This window comes from Erythranthe guttata, chromosome 11, assembly GCF_056151865.1.
Source record: "Erythranthe guttata isolate IM_541 chromosome 11, IM_541, whole genome shotgun sequence".
Taxonomy (NCBI): Eukaryota; Viridiplantae; Streptophyta; class Magnoliopsida; order Lamiales; family Phrymaceae; genus Erythranthe; species Erythranthe guttata.
In genome coordinates, this window is record NC_142543.1 from 197,157 (window position 1) to 216,380 (window position 19,224).

At 35.5% G+C, this 19,224-nt stretch overlaps 3 protein-coding genes, 1 long non-coding RNA gene, 1 other non-coding gene and 1 pseudogene across 6 annotated transcripts; 5 read left to right on the plus strand and 1 right to left on the minus strand.

Annotated features, from left to right (window-relative positions):
- The first annotated feature begins 4,525 nt into the window (after nucleotides 1-4,525).
- Nucleotides 4,526-5,720, plus strand: LOC105976592 (zinc finger protein 8). The gene has a single exon (XM_013001833.2). It carries the CDS (start codon nucleotides 4,718-4,720, stop codon nucleotides 5,495-5,497), a length of 780 nt encoding a protein of 259 aa, XP_012857287.2. The 5' UTR covers nucleotides 4,526-4,717; the 3' UTR covers nucleotides 5,498-5,720.
- A 2,685-nt stretch (nucleotides 5,721-8,405) lies between these two features.
- On the minus strand, nucleotides 8,406-9,219 carry LOC105976594 (dirigent protein 21 pseudogene; annotated as a pseudogene). Its single transcript, XR_016034173.1, has one exon. The product of XR_016034173.1 is annotated as a dirigent protein 21 pseudogene (transcript).
- A 1,230-nt stretch (nucleotides 9,220-10,449) lies between these two features.
- LOC105976595 (large ribosomal subunit protein eL21z/eL21y) lies at nucleotides 10,450-12,078 on the plus strand. The gene is made up of 2 exons (XM_013001835.2): nucleotides 10,450-10,910; nucleotides 11,657-12,078. The coding sequence occupies exons 1-2, from the start codon at nucleotides 10,674-10,676 to the stop codon at nucleotides 11,915-11,917; spliced, it is 498 nt and encodes a 165-aa protein (XP_012857289.1). The 5' UTR covers nucleotides 10,450-10,673; the 3' UTR covers nucleotides 11,918-12,078.
- Nucleotides 11,265-11,385, plus strand: LOC148766724 (small nucleolar RNA SNORD14). Its single transcript, XR_016034581.1, has one exon. It is a non-coding gene; the product is annotated as a small nucleolar RNA SNORD14 (small nucleolar RNA).
- A 367-nt stretch (nucleotides 12,079-12,445) lies between the features above and the next one.
- Nucleotides 12,446-13,113, plus strand: LOC105976596 (uncharacterized). The gene is made up of 2 exons (XR_001174482.2): nucleotides 12,446-12,694; nucleotides 12,828-13,113. It is a non-coding gene; the product is annotated as an uncharacterized LOC105976596 (long non-coding RNA).
- A 568-nt stretch (nucleotides 13,114-13,681) lies between these two features.
- On the plus strand, nucleotides 13,682-19,112 carry LOC105976631 (DNAse I-like superfamily protein). The gene is made up of 12 exons (XM_013001882.2): nucleotides 13,682-14,528; nucleotides 15,367-16,108; nucleotides 16,489-16,575; nucleotides 16,651-16,734; nucleotides 16,816-16,902; nucleotides 17,007-17,093; nucleotides 17,478-17,531; nucleotides 17,610-17,701; nucleotides 17,825-17,939; nucleotides 18,048-18,192; nucleotides 18,373-18,524; nucleotides 18,861-19,112. Exons 1-11 carry the CDS (start codon nucleotides 14,371-14,373, stop codon nucleotides 18,516-18,518), a joined length of 1,797 nt encoding a protein of 598 aa, XP_012857336.1. The 5' UTR covers nucleotides 13,682-14,370; the 3' UTR covers nucleotides 18,519-18,524; nucleotides 18,861-19,112.
- Nucleotides 19,113-19,224: the final 112 nt, after the last annotated feature.

Here is a 19,224-nt window from a genome sequence, read left to right on the forward strand (position 1 = left end):
ATTTTTCTCTTCAAGTGCACTTTTTTTTATCACGTTCGGCTGCAGAGTTGTAAAATATGTAATTTATATATTGTTCGATATAAACCCAAAGTCCGAAAAAATACATGAATTGAGCTTGAACCTGTGATATGAGACCTGATAGTATATGAGCTTAAGCCAACCAAAGTTCAGCTCACATACCACAATTGCCAGCCATATATATATACATATATATATATATATATATATATATATATATATATATATATATATATATATATATATATATATAAAGAGAGAGAGTATGTATTTATAGATTGCCATATGTGAGAGAAGAAAACAATATATTCGGGATTCAACATCAAGATCCTGTGGAGATCTGAGGAAAATGATATTCCACCACCATTTTAGCTAAAATTCAATGAACTAGTAGGTTCCACAATTACTCACATGTACTTGCCATGTTCATATATATATATATATATATATATATTCAAGTATAAGTTTATACATATATATATTGATGACTTTTCATATACAATTTAGCTGTCACATTCTTTATTAATGTTGTAATCGATGACTCATTTTTTCCCAAAAAAAAATAAAAATCATTGAGCTAGTATACAGTAGTCCTCCTGCATGTTAATTAGCATATTAAAAATCAATTTTATTTTTTTTGGGTGGATTTTAATTTGTTAGAGGAAAGAGACTGATGATATAATTGGCAAGTTAAAGTAAAGGGTTGTGCTTTAAATTTGGGAGGGGTGATTAGTTAATGCAAACATGTATCTGTGTTTGGTGGTCCAACACGTTTCAGTTTCAGACAACAATACTGATGGATCGTTGTCCATCTTGCTTTTAAAGAGAGTTCAATGGGTTGTTGTTATATGCTGACTTCAATTTATAACTCACTCCTCATTCACATGCATCTGTTTTCACATTTCCATATTTTTATATTTATATTTAAATAATTGTACATACGTATAAATATATGCATACAAACACACACATATTATACGTATTATGCGTTTGTACTATGCTACACCAAGTGAACTTTATAGATTATATTTCTACCAGACATATTTTACACACATCCACGTGTATATGGGTAAAATTGTGTATAAATCGAATATAAAAAAAAAGAGTTAGTGTATTTACCAAGTGTGCATGGGTTTATACGTACTTTCAAAATGGTACTTGAGAAGAGGGGTACATTGCATGGTGGGCTCCCATATTGTTTTCTCCACTTGCAATGCCTTTTAATTTATTGCATACACATTCCTACTTGTATTTCTTATTTTTCAAAATAACTACTCCAAATGCCATAACAATATTAAAATTAAATATTGAATGTGTAATTCACAATGACATGCATGTGATCAAAATCTCGATCAAGCAAAAGGTCCAAAAAATTCAATTATTTGTGACTACAACAAAACAGGCTTTCTTCTGCGTACTCCAAGATTTAATTCTTATACAACTTAATTACAATATAATAAATCTCAAGAACCGAACACATAAAGTAGATGATAATAATTAGAAAGTTGTTTTTCGTGAAATATATAAATAAGCTTAGATGAGATAATAATTAAGGTTCTTCCTTGTAAATATAGTTATAATTAATGTGAAAAAAAATAAAACTAATGTGGTCCAAAAATGGGAGCATATGGCGTAGAGGGAGGTAGTGGAAAGAGGTCCCGTGACAGGAGTTTTTCTTAGGCGATTCAGACCATGCAACTTGTTTCAAACAGACAACAATTACTTACAACAACCAACACCCTTTTTGTTTTTGGTAATTATATTCCCATCCAATTCTTTCAAAAAAAAAAAAAAATCGTCAAATATTGAAAAACTAAGTGTGTAATATAAAATAGCTATAGCAAAATTATAAAATTAATAAAATACAAAAAGAGCAGAAAAGTAATACCAAAAATGCATGACGAAAAACAGAATTTTGTCTGTGTGTGCGTATGAAAAACAAAAGCCAAAATGCCAAACTTAAAGAGAGAATTTAGGGTTCCCATTAACTGGGATGGCGACAGCAGTCTTGCTAGTGGTGTGGTCTGTGTATCAACTATGAACCCACACATTTCATCATGTACACACAGTCTGGGATAAAATCGTTAAATTTTACTAACAATTAATTTGTGTAATTGTTTACTAATAAAGTATTCGATGAGAGAGAGACTATATATATATAATAATAGTAGTAGTAGATACAGTTTTGGTCCCCTGAGGCTACTAGTCTTTGAATTTACAGTAATTAAGTAGTTTATTAATAGTGGTAAAAGAAGGCAAGGGAGGTTTGAAAGAATTGAAGGGTGGTGGTTGTTGTGGGAGAGGTGGATGGGTCCCACTTCAATGAAATGGTGCTGTCCATCAAAGGGGGTACTTCCATTAACACAAAACTAGAAGCAGAAAAAATTATAGCTACAGATTATAAATTGTAAAATCCCATGAAGTGGATAGTGACTTGTCTTGGAATTGGAAAAAGGAAAAGGATGAATTATTACTGTATATATCATATATATTTATGTGTAAGAAGAAGGTGTACATACATATGCATACATCAGTTTATCTAACAAGGAATTATTGCAAAATGGACCAAAGCATTCATCATCATCATAATCTCTTTAGCATACATACTCTTGTGCAGATAATTTAAAGAAACTATTTTCTTTGTCTTAGCACCATGTATATTTGCAGAACATTATTCATGCCAAACAAGCTATTAAACAAAAAAACCTTAAAATTATTAAAAAATCCCAAGTTCCTATGAAGCTAAGTGAGGGAGATAAACTTTAGCTCTAACTAGTTGGCCTTCAAATTTAGGGTCCCTTTGATTTAGAGTATAATGGAATATAAGAGGTTGAAGTTCACGGAGTATAACCTTGAAAGCAGTGAAAGAAAGAAAGCTGTAAATATTGACAAAAAAATAAAGTTCCATATGAAGATGACATTCATCAGTAAGTTTATGGCAATTATATTTCTACCTACTGTGGCTGAAGTCTGCTCCTCTAATAGTTGTGCATATGTATACTAGTTACAGAATATACGGTGTTAGTACTTTTACACTAGTCCCAGGTCAAACTTTCACTTGCTTCAACAGTAAAATTTTACAGAATGTACCTTTTTCCTGTAATTTTTGTATTCATTAGCCACTGTGCAGGTAACTCTAAATAGGGTTGTTATTACATGCCCATCAAGATACTCCCACTAGAAAAAGCACACACACCCACCCATGTGGGTATGTGTGTACATTTCTACTCTTCCACCACGAATATATATATATATAAGAAGGAGAGGTATGTAACAGTAGTAAGATAAAGAAATGGTACACAAGCTGGAAGGCTAAAAGTGTTGTCCAAACAACGTAGCTAAGCTATTTTTAGAGTCTTTTACTTTAACAGGAAAATCCCATGTAAGATGTATCCAGAAACATTAAAAGGGTAAAGCCACCTGAATTCCTATTTAAAGAATGTAATGAAATGAAATATATATATATATCAAAATTGCCAGAAAAAGCCCCATGTCCATTTTGCTACTTTTATCATGCAACCTCCCACATAGTATCACAATTAAGGAAAACAATTATGTAACACACTGGAATAAATAGAATTTTCACACTGATGTGTGTGTGTGTGTGTGTGTGTGTGTGAGAGAGAGAGAGAGAGAGGGGGATGTACTTAACTGGGGGGCCGGGGTAGATGAGGAGCAGAAAGAGGGATAAATGGGGATTAAACATCTCTTTCATTCATGTAAGCTGGGTAACAATTGATGGACCACTTTGGAGAATGGATCCAAGAGAAGCAATATCAAAGCAGCCAATGCAGCTATATTATCAAGTAGCAACAGGAGGTACTCACTTGTGCATGGTCCTCATTCTTTCTTGGACAGAGAGGAGGAACAACACCCACTGCTCACATCAGTATCCCATTTTGTTTAACTCATTTATTCAAATTAACATTATTGATAATAATAATAATAATACGCATGCAAATATATATATGTGCCAAAGAAAAAATAAAATCAAAGATGTACAGTGACAGCAGCAAATGGCCGGAGCAATCTATCTAGCAGGCTTTTAACATGCAAGGTTGGTTCCTTTTCAAGCTTTATTATATTAATACATGTTTAATGACGACATCACTTGTATTAGACTAGAAAACAATTCATGACCTTATATATGACTGATATTATTATTAATAAGACAACTAGCATCACTTACTGTCAATATTATCCTAGTCTTAACTACTTAGTAGAATCTTGACATGTTCATAAGACTGAAAACCATATACTTAGATCAACTTAAGTAATTATCATGACATGCAATTAGATACAGTCATTTCTCTCCCTTTTCCAACCAGTGCCAAGTATAGAGTAAGATCCATAATATTCACCTACAGCACACATCAAAACTGGGGACCTTATCTCCCCTCACACACACACACACACACACACACACACACATATATATATATATATATATATATATATATATATATATATATATATATATATATATATATATACACATACACATATCCAAAGAATTTTAAACCATGGATATTTGTCCACTCCATTTCAGGTCCCACCATACCCTCTCTTAACAAGAATTTCTCTCCTCCTCTTTCACATTTTCTCACCTCCACCTGACAATTCTCTTCTTTCCTCATTCATTCTCACTGACTTTTTTCTTCAAGCCAAAAAAGGGCAGCTAGCTAGTTATTCTACTTCCATGGACAAGACTGACAGAGAGACACGAGACTTCATGAACGTCGAGTCCTTCTCTCAGCTTCCCTTTATCCGCCCTGCTCCACCGCAGCTCAAAGAAAAGGGCGCCGGAGCCATCAGGCTTTTCGGCAAGGAATTCGGCGGCACCACCACAGATGACCACTCCGACTCCACCGAAAACAACAATAACAACGCTCGAGAAGGGGAGACAAATAAAGACAGCGGTGACAACTCAGAAATTAGCAGCCGGAAATTCGAATGCCATTACTGCTGCAGAAACTTCCCCACTTCTCAAGCACTCGGTGGACACCAAAACGCGCACAAGAGAGAACGCCAGCAAGCCAAACGAGCCCACTTGCAGTCTGCAATTGCCCATGGTGGCTTGGCCGACGCACATGTATATGGCATGATGAATTACGGCCGCCTAGGATCCGCCACAACACTTCCTCCCATGGCCTACCATCCATGGAACAATAACAGCAGCACCACCACGTACAGTTCAAACAGCAGGCTTAATCATGGTGGCGGCTACGGCTATGGCTCCTCCTACAGTACTAGTGCTCACCACCCACAACCTATCAACGGAAGCCCCTTGGCTTTGTGGCGAATCCCAACTGCTCATAGCTCACCGGTTTATACTCGTCAACAAATTCCGTTGTTTAACTCGGACAACCAAATGAAGCCGTTATCATCGATTAATGGTGTACCTAGTTCTCAGTTCCGGGTAGGCTTTGAGTCGAAGCCAGAGTTGCAAGATCATGTGAGTTTAGATTTACATCTTTAATCGATTTTTTTCGAACATTATACATTTCTATCAGACAGGCTTTATTGCTGTTTCGCGATCGGTATGAGGAGTGCAGAGGAATAACAATTCTGTTTCTTCGTTAATTTAGAGACATCATACTTAATTAGTAAGATATGATCGCACTGACTTTAGTGTAGTTACAATTTGTTTACTAGTTGATTTACTTTGATTCGTCTACAAATATATTCACTTCTTCAACTGAGAATTAATTGTTACGACTTCAATCTTCTGAACTCAACTCGAATCAACTAGATTTGTACATTATCAATACAAATCCTCGATGAGACTCACCTATGCTCAATATAAATCTAGTGTCTAGAATCTCATGCCACTCATTCACGCTATGGATATGTACTATTTAGCAGGAATGTGTGATTTACAAAAACATTAAACAGAGGATTATGTATGGGAAGATGACGAATAATTGTATATTCTTATGTCTTCGAATGCACATAAAAATCACACAAGAAACTAATATTTATCTATCCAGAGGTAGATGCAGGTAAATTTGAATAAACTAGTGATGAACATTCCCCACAAACTTTTTTCCATGTGGGTCATCATAACCTTTAATGAGGGGTACATACACATACGTAGAGATTAGGCCTGCATAGATTTTTCTTTTTTTTTTTTTGCCTCTTCATAAGGTTTGTAGCTATCAAACTTTATATTATGAGCAAAAGCATATCTAGTTGAAGATTTGGGTTCGATTCTGTGGCCATATATAGGCCAAGGTTCAACTGGAGAAGGGTGGCAGTCTCGAGTCCACTAAAAAGGATTTTAGTTTTCAGATAATCAAATATATATGTATTTTGAAAGAGCACATAGGGAAGGTGCTTGTGCTACATTATAACATAGTTATGTATGCATAATAGCAGATAGAATGCAATAAATGAGAAATTTGTGAGCATATGGTCGAACAACGTTAATCGTAGACCAATACAAGTTCATATTAGCTACACAGTCTTTAAAACATAAAAAGTAAAAAGCATATGATTGTATTTGTTTCAGAGAGTTGGGCACCAATCCTACAAAACAATTCTCAATTTCTCATCATGTTCTTTTCTGCCTAAATAAAGAAAAAGGTTTTCCATGATACTCAATTTAAAAAAGATGACAGTATATGCATTAATGGAAACTCTTTTTTTTTTTGTTTACCACACAGAGAAAAAAACACTAGTAAAAGGGATAAGTAGGAGTGGGTTTAGCAGAGATCACTGTGATAAATGGTAACAGAGTCCAACTATCTGAAGGCCCACTAATTAATACACTCTACAGAAACACAAGTAGAGAAAATAAGGGAAGCACAAAGACATATGAAGAGTGGAAGTTAGGACCACAATACCTCAAACACAGACCACTATGGCCATCAAGCTTGGCAACGAGGTTGACAGTTTGAGCAGCGTTATAGGGTGTCCTAGTGTGTAACCTGTTCATTGAATTGAGGAGTCAATTAGATTGAAAGAATAACATAGATTACGTTTAGGGTGCATTTGGATGGAGGGATTTCAAATCCATAATAACAAACCCCTTGGACTTGGTTGGATTGAGGGATTTGGGGATGAATTTCAAATCCACACCCCTCCTTTTTATTTGTTTTTGGAGCAATTGAGGTGGATTTCAAATGACTCCAAATTGGAGTCATTTCAAATCCCTTCCCCAAATCAAATCCCTCCATCCAAACGCACTCTTATATTCATAAAAAAGCACAACTCGTTTAGGAGCTAACTTTGTATTCAATTGCTCTGCTTAAAACATGGTTAGTTGTAGTACTAGTGACTTCAATTAATTATTCAAGTCAACAAGTATTCAAGGGAGGATGGTTTCAATTGGATTCAAGATAAGTCCATATGCATCATTACAAGGAAACACCAGAAATGTCATATCCACATCACACTATTTCAACTAGTCGATGAAATCACCTTAAATTCCATGTAAATAATCTGGTTAGATTATATATCTCCCCATTTCTACACAGCATTCTTATAAATCTAATGCTATAATTCACCGTCATTTAAGAAATTAACGCCCCCCATACAGATACATAATTACATATACATATATATATTATATATAGATACAAATACAGATACAGCCGAACGAAACATATTTTGAAGATCTCATTCACGTGCACAATTGCACATAAACACCAGAACAGCGGAATCATGTCATGGAGAACTAAGGCGATTTTACATTCGGAAAATTCCAGTTTCAAAAAGTTGAGCTGATAAATATTAGATAAAAAGGGATACGATCACACGAATTGAGATGGTCCAATAAGCTTATTGTGAGTGGATCAGATAATATGCGAAACAAATTTTTATATATGATTGAGATTTGAGACACACATACCATAAGCATTCTTCGATAGGGTTTCAGAGAGAGAGAGAGATGAGCCGCCGTGGATCATCATGGTACGCTATAGTCCTCTTCGAAGCTTCTTTTCGTAGAACTTGATGAATCACGATGATGATGATGATGGGTTTCAAAATTCGTCTCTAACCAATAAAATATTGATAATGGATTAACAGCTTTCTTTTATTAGGCCCATAATTTTGGTCAAGCCCAACAGTAGATTTTTTTTTTTTTTTTTTTTTTCTTTTGTTATGTGAGAAATTTAAAGACTATAATTTATGTATTTTAATTGATACTACTTTAGTAAACAATAAAAATGATGCCCACGCCAAATTTTATTTAATTATCATAAATAGTGAAATACAATTATTATTTGTGAACGAAAGGGTGTCACATAATTTCCCCGCAAAAAGCAGAAATATATATGTTATATATCAATATTCATTAATAATATAATATAATTAATATATACAGCAAGTAATTAGTGTGTAATTTAGTTTGTTGGTGAATTATATTAGACCACCTACTACACTTAAAATAACCAGCTGACTATTTATTATTAAAGAAAAGAAATTAAAATAGCATATGTTAATGCTGTAATCAGAATTATAATTAATCCATCAAATCAATAATGGAAAACATAGACATTGTATTCAACAACAGCATCACCGGTCTTGAAGTTGAGCTGGTGAGTCCTCGCCTGAGCATACCCGCGAGCAAATCGGAAAACGCCGCTGCCTCCGACGACAGGCATCTCCCTGACGGCGGAGGACACCGCGTTCCGGCCCAATATACTGAGAGTGCTGCCGTTGAACTTACCCTCAGTAAACACATAGTTCAACACCATCAAAAGCCCGAAGTTGTTCAAATCGGCAGAGGCGTATATCCCTTGTGCTCTCCCCACAATTTTGGAGGTCATATTGGGGCCGAGTGTGAGAGGGTCGTCAATCATGACCATAAAGCCGAATCCGGTGGCGGAGGAGTTGGTGACGGCGGATTCGGCTACACGGAATGCGGTGGGGTGGCGGCCGCTGACTATGTCGTGGAAGTAGAAGTGGAGGTGGCTGAGCTTCTCTGTTTTGAGGCCCATTATTTCTTCATTGGACAATTCTCTCGAGAATTGATCTTGTGACTTAATCATCATGATGAAATTTGAGGAGAGGATGATGAGAATGCAGAAAATGGTGGATGTGATTTCCATGATGCTAATCTCAATTAATTATCAGTTGAATTAACTAATTTGACAAGAAACAATAAACATGAAAAGAATGAAGCTGCAGGGGCTTACTTATATATACACATCACACATGATACATATATATATATTCAACTATAGTCTGTTTTTGGACCTCTCTTTTTCTCTTATTTACTTTCCTAGTAGTAGTAGTAGTAGTAGTAGACTAGTAGGTGACCAAACATTAGACACAAGAGAGTCAATTTGGTCTTTTTCCAGAACCATAATATATATAAGTTGGTTATTAACAATAAAGTCAGTCAACAAATTCTCTAAACCAAATTGTTTTGATGGTAAAAAGATAATCTATAAATAATTCCCAATCCATTCCATGCACATAATTCTCTATTATTTTATAAGTTTCAATATAATGAATATTTTTTATATAATATATATATCGACAATTAATTTAGTATTTCATCATGCATGTAATAATTGATCACCATTTTTTTTATTAACGACAAGCAAAGTCCCACACTAGACTTGGCTTATACGTACCCTCTTGGCTTTAAGCCACACATGAGAATAAACTTTATTTTGTGCTCCTCCTACTTTTTGACTCCCAATAAATAAATAAACAAATAAAGATTAGGGTTTACATTTTGCACTTTACAGTTGTAGCCATGGCTGCCTAGTTTATAGTATTTATGTTATCTGAAATGATGCAGGCACAAATTAAACATTCAGGCACATTTTTTACCATTTCTCAAAAAACAAAAGGTAAAAAACTCAAAAACTTTCTCTACCCTTTCGATTTTCTTTCGCAAAGCCCGTGCAAATCGTCAACAGATCGGAGGTAATTTTTACATTTTTACGATCCTCTTGTTATGTAGATTACGAATCCGAAAAAAAAAACGAAAAAAATCGGACTTTGGCCTGCTCGTGTGAATTTACGCGAGCACTTGGCAAGTGCTCGCGTAAATTCACGCGAGCAGACCTTGTTAATTTTTTTTTTTTTTTTTTAATTGCTCGTGTGATTTCACACGAACAGAGACGTTCTGCTCGTGTGATTTCACACGAGCATATCTTCTCTGTTCGTGTGAAATCACACGAGTGGGTAAAAAAAAAAAAAAATTGTTAATGTGCTCACGTGAATTCACACGAGCACTTGCCAAGTGCTCGCGTAAATTCACACGAGCACATGAATAAAAAAAGTCCGATTTTGTGCATATGAATAGTACAAAAGGTAAATAGTTATGGTAAAAAGGTAAAAAATCATGGTAAAAAAATGCCTGAATGTTTAATTTGGCCTGCATATATCATTACCCTTGTGTTATTATGTATTGGATTTGGACCGTAATTGAACAATAATTTAAAACCATATTGCAAGTCACACAAACAAACCTATGGGATAAAATTATAATAAGGCCCAAAAAAATAACTAACCAATTTCAAAAGAAAAAGAGAAAGCCCAATGATACACTCCAACGGCGGCCCATTTGGGGGCTAAAACCCTAGATATCCTTATATATTATATTCAGTCATTCATTTTAGGTTTTGTCTCCAGCCACAAACACACACTCGCAACACCACCAGACCAGAGAGAGAGAAAGGAGAGAAAACAAAATGCCGGCGGGACACGGTTTGAGGTCGAGAACCAGGGATCTCTTCGCGAGGCCTTTCAGGAAGAAGGGTCCGACCCACCTCACCACCTACCTTAGGATCTTCAAAATCGGCGACTATGTCGATGTCAAGGTTAACGGCTCCATCCACAAGGGTATGCCCCACAAGTTCTACCATGGCCGTACCGGTCGTGTCTGGAACGTCACCAAGCGTGCCATCGGTGTTGAAGTCAACAAGCAGGTATTCTTCCTCTTCGATCTGCCTTTTTTTACTTTGCTTTTTTTTTTTGTGTTTTCTGTTTGAATTTCGAATTTTTGGGATTATATCGAATTAGCTGTGTTTGGTATGTCGTTGTATGACTGTATTTTCGTATTATATCTTCCATTTTGCTGCATTTGGCTTGTTTTTTTTTAAATTTCAGTAATTGTCCTCTCAGTATGCTACAGTTGATTTGATTGGAATTGTTGCCGTTTTGTGAAAGAAAATAGGATGAGTTTGAAATGCTTAATTGATGTTTCATCAATATTATCTATGTCAATTTGTGATTTGTGTTTGTTTACAAATTTGAATTACAACATTTGTCGAATTTCTGGATGTCTATGATGATAAATCTAAGGCTTGTTTCTCAAAACATTCGCAGTGGCCGCCTGATTGCTTTCGCCTTTGCCGGGCTTGAGAGCACATGTTGCTTATCCTTCCTTGGATGTCTGAGACTCTATATATTGTTTAATTATATCTGTATATCTTTACGAGCTTTTGCAATTTGTGTTTGGTTTGAAGAATTGCTAACTAATCCCATAATTATGTTATATAATTTGATTTTCATATACTCTTGGGGAATTATGCTATAGCTGCCATGTTTATTGCTTTTTCAACTGTTCTGTACTCTAGTTTGCGATTATTATTTACTTGTGTTTTTCTGTCCCATTCGACTCTCAAAAGACAATGAAACTTATGCTTGGTGTTTTCATTTGTCATGAATGTAGGTTCGCAACAAGATCCTGAAGAAGAGGATCCATGTTCGTATCGAGCATGTTCAGCCATCAAGGTGCCATGAGGAGGTGCAGCTGAGGAGAAAGAAGAATGACAAGCTCAAGGCTGAAGCAAAGGCACAAGGCATGATTATTAGCACTAAGAGGCAGCCTAAAGGACCAAACCCTGGTTTCATGGTTGTCGAAGGTGCAACCCTCGAGACCGTCACTCCCATTCCATACGATGTCGTCAACGATCTCAAGGGAGGATACTAAGAGGATTATCTTGTTGCCTTGGATTCCTTTGTGTTTTTTTCTTCATTTCATTTCATTTTGAACTGTTGTTTCAGAACTTAATTCTCTCTTTCGTGCTTTGTTTATGTAATGGACAAGGAGTTAGCTATTGATAAATTTAGACCAGTTTTGGATCAGTTTTATTTCTGACTTTATCAATTCTTGCATCTGGTGTTCTTTATGTATTCCTATTTTTCTCTATGATGTTAAATTTTTCTTGCATAATTTTTGCATCATATGAAAATATTCGGTAGGTACAATCTTTGTATGTTGCGATTACCATCAAATGTATTGATATGTTGGATTGCAACAGGATTCCAATTAGGTAATAGTAACATAAGTTTGTACACATTGGTGCTTTGCATTAAGAGTGGGCAGAAAGAAAAGAACTTGTGCTGAAGTAAAGAGGTAGTTGTGTGTTTCATAAGAGTGAGTGAGTGAGTTTCTTCTCTATAGTATACTTTACAGTTTACATCTTCATATAACTCAGTATCCACTCTATATTTTTTGTAAACTTTATTAAATGTTATGTGATCTTGATTAGAGATTTGGTAATAAATAATAATTTTCTTTTCTTTTTTGTCCAAAATCAATTACTTTCTACATAAGTAACAATCAATTTTGCTTTTGTATATATACATATTGGCAGTTCTATTTTCATTACTGCACAAACAGCGGGTTCGACGATTCCGATTCTCTTCACAATGAAAATTTTATATGCTGCAATCATTTTCGTCATCGTTCTCACTCTCTCTTCAGGTTTAATTCTATCAATTTGTTTCTTTATTCGTATATTTGTGACATTATTATTGGTAAGAAATGGTAACAAAAATCTTACAATATCTACATTGTTGAAATATTTCTTCTCTGCTAAATTTACAATTAACTGCAGTCAGGGGATTGAATAATGAGGCTTCAGCCTGGATTCCGGAGCACAGATGCAGCGAAAAAATCCAAATAGGCCAATGCGAGTCGAACAAATGCATGAAGAAATGCTTTGAAAAGTCACAAGGCCGAGGAAGATGCGTAGATAACTCATACTGCATATGCACGTTTTACTGCCATGGACCTCCCAAATAATTCTCTATTGTATTTTTCTCTGTTTTTTTGTGTAATGTCTCGTCATCACTCGACGTTCATAAAAATGTATTAAAAATACAAATTCTTGTCGGCACAAATCTTGATCCTTAAAATTGGTCGATTTCGATTTCAGTCAGAGTTTGTTGTTGAACAACGAAAAACGAAGAAGCTGCGAAAAAATATAATCGAGATAGTAGTTACATTATGAACCTGTAAAGTGAGCAAACCACAAACATATAAAACTGAAAACTTTGTCAACTCTGGTTCTTGTTGTAGTAGTGTTTGAATTTTGTGATGATAGATAAACTGTTTTGTATTGCTATGATTGTTCCGAGTAAATTAATTCGGTCTTGTTGTTTTCGTGATGGGGTTTTCCCATCTTTGACTCTTGTAACTTCGTTTGCTATTAATAGCGTTTGAGTTTCTTACCAAAAAAAGAAAAAAAAAAGGTGGACGTCTGTCTTGTAGATGCTATATTTGGTGAAATACATTTACCATTATCCATAAACATTTATATTTTTGTATGTTAAAATGTTATTTTTCTAATTATTATGATTCCACATCCAAAATTTGTTGAGTAGTTTGATACAACATATTATTATTAAGTATTAGCAAATACAAGTTATGACCACCACTAAATAGATATTATTTCAATATGCTATTGTCAACTTTTACAAAAATAAATAAAAATTGTTTTCCATAATGATTGTCTGATCTGTTTCTCCATCAATTTATTTATTATTTATTATACATAATAATTAAGATACTTCCCATATATATTCATTTATTACCCTTTTACTTTTTATTTTTTATTTTTTATTTTTTTTTATTTTGTTTAAAATAGTAAACAACATTTCTCTCCGCTCTTATTAATATGTGAAGACGACCCTCTCCTCCTTTACATCCTCGTCTTTGCCAGTTGCCCTTCTTAATTTTTCATTTTCTTTCTTATTTTTTTCCTGCAAAACCCTAATCAATCGGTTTCCTGCCACTTGCTTTCTCTCTCTATACTTTCCACACAGTTTTTCCCCCCTTCCACATTTAGACATTTCCTCCTACCCCAGCTTATCGATTTCCCTTGAATCGTCAAATTTTCCTGAATTCGTACCCCCAAGATCGTCTTTTTTTCCCATTTTTCATCATAGTTTTATATCAATTGATCTCAATTAATTCAAGTATTTATTAGGGTTTTGAGAGCGCAAGGCTGGCGATAGGCGCCGCGCACCGGTGATGGCGGATCCGCCACAAGTCCGCCGACAGTTGATGCTTGAATATTCGATTTGCTTTGTTTTAGGTTTTGAAGAGACGTCAGAAGAAGGGGCTGAGAGATTGAATAGGATTGAGTTTAGATTAAAATGCTGACTGTGCTGCGGGTGCACTTGCCGTCCGAAATACCAATTGTGGGATGTGAATTGACTCCTTATGTGCTTTTGAGGCGCGCTGATAAGTCTGTTTTCACAGATGATGTTACTGAGTTCAACCCGATTGACGGGCATTTCCTACGATATAAATGGTCAGTTTTCTATTGTGCATTTGTGCTTTTATGTATGTGGGTATCATTTTTTAGTTTCAAAACTGGTTTCTGGTGTCTTGATTTTTCAATTTTTAGGTCAACAGTTGTTCGAAGGAAGGTAGATAAATAAGGGGATTAGTTTCCAATTAGGTTTTGTTTATTTTTAAAGGTCTATGATCCATCACGATGGATTATTAGAGTTTGTGAGGGTGAAAGAAAGTTATAAATCTTAATATAATATAATTTTGTTGGGAAATTATTCCACCGAAACACAGTTATAAGAGTGCGTGATGTTGCTTACTTGTTTTCAATTTAATTCAAATTGCTCCTGGTCATTTTTTTTCGACATTCCTTCTTTTTGGCATTTCATTATTTTTTTGCGCAAGTTTTTGGAAGCAGGTTGTCGCCTTGTCGGGTTGCTCATTGCTAGTTGTTCGCATTGTCTATTTTTCTCTGCTATTGATGCTTTATTTCTGTTGTGTAAATACATGGATATTTGATTTGATCTATCCTGTGATCTCACAAATATTACTCCGTGATTTCTGGAGAAAAGATTCGACTTTTGTCTTTTTTTTTTTTTTTTTTTTTTTTTTTTATGTGAGTTAGCTGTAACGTGTGTCATACTGCATCTAATTGTTTCGCATTTATGTCCTTTATAAGGGAATTATTTTAAGTTTTACTTTCGCTTAAATATTAGCAAAAATGTGAGCCGCTTACTCTCTTTAGTTAAAACTTCCTAATCTGTTAAAATAATTGAATCAGGTATAAACAATGGCAACATCAAGACACATCGGTTGTGAATGTATTCTTACGTACAAATAACTGTGTTCCTATGCAGGTATCGCATTCAAAGTGACAAAAAAGTTGCAGTTTGTAGTGTTCACCCAACTGAGCAGGCTACGTTACAATGTCTTGGATGCGTAAAGGCAAAAATACCTGTTGCTAAGAGTTATCACTGTTCTACCAAGTGTTTTTCTGATGCCTGGCAACATCATCGTGTTCTACATGAGCGAGCTGCCAGTGCTGTAAATGAAAATGGAAGTGAGGAGGAAGAAATCTTCGGGCGCTTCAGTAGCACTGGTGGTAATGGGAGCATGACAACATCTCAATCAAATCCCAGCTTATCGAATGGCAACACTGCTTTGTACCCTGCTACAGTAACTCAGAGGGGTGGTGAGACTTGGTTTGAGGTTGGATGTAATAAGACATACACACCAACAGCTGATGACATTGGTCATGTTCTTAAATTTGAGTGTGTCGTGGTAGATGCTGAGACAAAGTTAGTGGTGGGGTCCGCCAGTACCTTGTTAACTTCCCGCGTCATTCCAGCACCATCACCGAGTCCACGCCGAATGGTTTATGTCAGCGGAATAGATGCGCCTGGGAATCAAGATGGGGATGGTCGCATTTCATCTTCAGGGACATTTACAGTGCTCTCATACAATATACTGTCCGATGTATATGCTACTAATGAAACATACAGCTATTGTCCCCCTTGGGCTCTTTCATGGGCTTACCGCAGGCAAAACTTACTACGAGAAATAGTTGGCTACCGTGCTGACATTGTTTGTCTTCAAGAGGTACATAACCATGTGGGAAAATCAATTTTGCTTTCTGAAAGTCTTAGAAGTTAGCTTTGGATTTAAGATTTCTTATGATTGGCGGGGCATATAAAATGGTTTAGAGTATCTGGTGTGGGAGTTACTTTTATATTGAAATCTCTCTTTTTTTTTGGATTTAACAGATTCTTCACTTACCTGTTAGGAACAAAAATGAATACTATTTGCCGAGCCTTACTTTTAGGGAGTCATATTCTTTCTTATCCCGCCTGAGACAGAAATGGCTTCTTAAATTCTACCTTTTTTGAAGGCCAATATAGTTTGAATTGTGCACGTGTCATCATTTCCATAATGTTTTACACTCTCTAACCCTTTTTTTCCCTGTTCTACCTGTCTTTCAGATTCAAAGCGATCATTTTGAGGAATTCTTCGGACCCGAGCTAGACAAACATGGTTATCAAGCTATATTTAAAAGGAAATCAGGAGAGGTTTGTCAAACCATTTTTTTAATCTTAATGATATAGTCGTGCTGTTATTGATGTACTTGGCTATTGTTGTCACAGATTTTTACTGGGCCCAACAACAGTATTGATGGTTGTGCTACTTTCTTCCGTCGTGATAGATTTTCTCATGTAAAAAAATACGAGGTGACAAAATTGCTGCCATCAGTCTGTGTGACATTAGAGCTCCTCCGTTGTCCTTTTAATCATTCGCTTTTATGAATTTAGGTTGAGTTCAACAAAGCTGCACGGTCTCTAATTGATGCTTTGGTTCCTAGCGCCCAGAAGAAAAATGCTTTGAATCGGTTGATCAAGGTACCGTATCTATAAAGTTCACTGTTGCTTCTTAAACTGTATTTCTCGCGTTCTCTCACATTTCTGGTACAGATATAATTTGATATCCCTTTTCTTTCATACAGGATAATGTTGCACTGATTGTAGTTCTAGAAGCCAAGTTTGGTAACCAGGGTATTGATGTCCCTGGGAAGCGCCAGCTTGTTTGCGTGGTAAATTACTGATGCAATATATTTTATATATATTTTTTTTCAAGATAATTTCTTCTATTGATATGTTGGAATTAGCGAGTAAAAAACTAGAGGTGTGAGCACCAGCACCCAATTTTTCCCTTCTTATATTATCATGCTCTACTTCTGGTGGTAGCATCACGAGGTAAAGTTTTTAGCTGTCTTCTGGAATGAATTGGTTATGTTTTGAAAACTTCTATCAGAAGCCTTTTACGCATCAATCTGCAGTATTTTATATCCTCATGGTAGACAACAATTTTTGACATATACCTGTTGATACAGTCACTTCTAGTTATATATTGGGGCTATTTGTAGAGCATCTTGTGATCATGGTCGTTATGTTACTCTGTCTCTATCTCAACGCAGGCAAACACACATGTAAATGTGCATCAAGAGTTGAAAGATGTGAAGCTCTGGCAGGTTCTTGTTTGATTCCAGTATCTCCCTTAACTAGCTTTCTTTCCATGAAATATTCAAATTGCTTTTCCTCCATTTCAGGTTCATACACTCATTAAAGGACTGGAAAAAATTGCTGTAAGTGCAGATATACCAATGTTGGTGTGCGGTGATTTCAACTCTGTTCCTGGAAGGTGCTTTGTCTATATCCTCTATTTTACGACTATAGGGACAGAGCTCGTAGTTTCAATTGTTATACATGTAAAATGCCTTAGATTTTTTTTTCTTTTTCGTTTTCTTCCGGGACATACGTACAGTGCTCCACATGCCCTCCTTGCTATGGGGAAAGTTGATCAGCATCATCCGGACTTATCCATGGACCCACTTGGAATTCTTCTTCCGTCTAGCAAACTAACGCATCAGCTGCCATTGGTATAATAACATAGTGAATCTCAATTAAGTGTTGGACAGTTGTTGGTTAAACTTGCGGTTTATGTACATGTCTAATTTTATTGTTTTGTCTGCATTGTATTATTCCAGGTGAGTGCTTACTCATCCTTTGCAAGAGTTGGGGTTGGACTTGGTCTAGATCAGAGGAGGAGAATAGATCCTGCTACAAATGAACCCCTATTTACAAATTGCACTAGAGATTTTATTGGTACTCATGATTACATATTCTATTCAGGTATACTTGAGTTGTTCATTTTTTTTTTGTTTTTTCGCACCCCACCGCACTACCTCCAACAAACAATTTTTTTTTTTTTTTTTTTTTTTTTTTTTTTTTAAATTGCTTCATTATCTGATTTCACATTATATGGGGACTCTCTGATTCTAATTGAGATTCGATTTTTTTTATTTGTTATAGCCGACTGCTTAACGGTGGAGTCTCTGTTGGAGCTTTTGGATGAGGATAGCTTGCGGAAAGATACTGCACTTCCTTCTCCAGAATGGTCTTCAGATCACATAGCACTCTTAGCTGAATTCCGCTGCAAGCCCAGGACTAGACGCTGATATGAGGTGCGCCCACTGTTCTCTCTCTCTCTCTCTCTCTCCCCCTCAAATTCTCAACTAGTTCAATTCCTAGTTCTCTACATTGATTTTTCAGTATAGAATTTTTTTTTTCTAGTGTTTTAAAGTGATTATTTGAGAGAATTTGTTTGAAGTGATTATTTGTTTGAAGTGATTATTCCCAAAATAGAATTTCTGTTTATCACCATCTCAACAGTCAACCCCCATGTAGTAAAATTTATTTTGTCAATTGTATTAGTGAAGAAATTTTTTCACCCAGTAAATCGTAAATCGGTATTTTCATAATATCCTGCAAAAGCTAATCATCGACATTGTTTGCTGCAGGTCTGGGGCCGAAAGAAGAAAGAGTCTAGTAATGTAGTAGCTGATAAATTGTAACTGTTTAAGTTAAAGAAAGAAGTGATATTGTAACTGTAGATTATCAATTTTCCCCCTTCCCCTCTTTAAACTACCTATAGTTGTATCCTTCTGGGGGTCCTTTTTTTTTTTTGTTCTTTTTTCTTTTTCTTTAATGAGCTTATTTATATCATGTACCTTGCTTCTCTATAGAAAAATTATGATAATGCTTTTCTTTAATTTTCTCATTTCCTAATTCGTTATTTTGAAATAGAAATATATCTACAGTACGTGTATTCTGTATGTGCAATGCAATCCCGTTTTACAGTCAGATGCGCACCGAGTATCGTTG

Coding starts and splice junctions, on each gene's coding strand:
- LOC105976592 (XM_013001833.2), top strand. CDS start 4,718: ATGGACAAGACTGACAGAGAGACACGAGACTTCATGAACGTCGAGTCC.
- LOC105976595 (XM_013001835.2), top strand. CDS start 10,674: ATGCCGGCGGGACACGGTTTGAGGTCGAGAACCAGGGATCTCTTCGCG. Junction 10,911..11,656: donor GTGTTGAAGTCAACAAGCAG/GTATTCTTCCTC, acceptor TCATGAATGTAG/GTTCGCAACAAGATCCTGAA.
- LOC105976631 (XM_013001882.2), top strand. CDS start 14,371: ATGCTGACTGTGCTGCGGGTGCACTTGCCGTCCGAAATACCAATTGTG. Junction 16,735..16,815: donor CTCATGTAAAAAAATACGAG/GTGACAAAATTG, acceptor TTATGAATTTAG/GTTGAGTTCAACAAAGCTGC. Junction 17,532..17,609: donor AAGATGTGAAGCTCTGGCAG/GTTCTTGTTTGA, acceptor CCTCCATTTCAG/GTTCATACACTCATTAAAGG.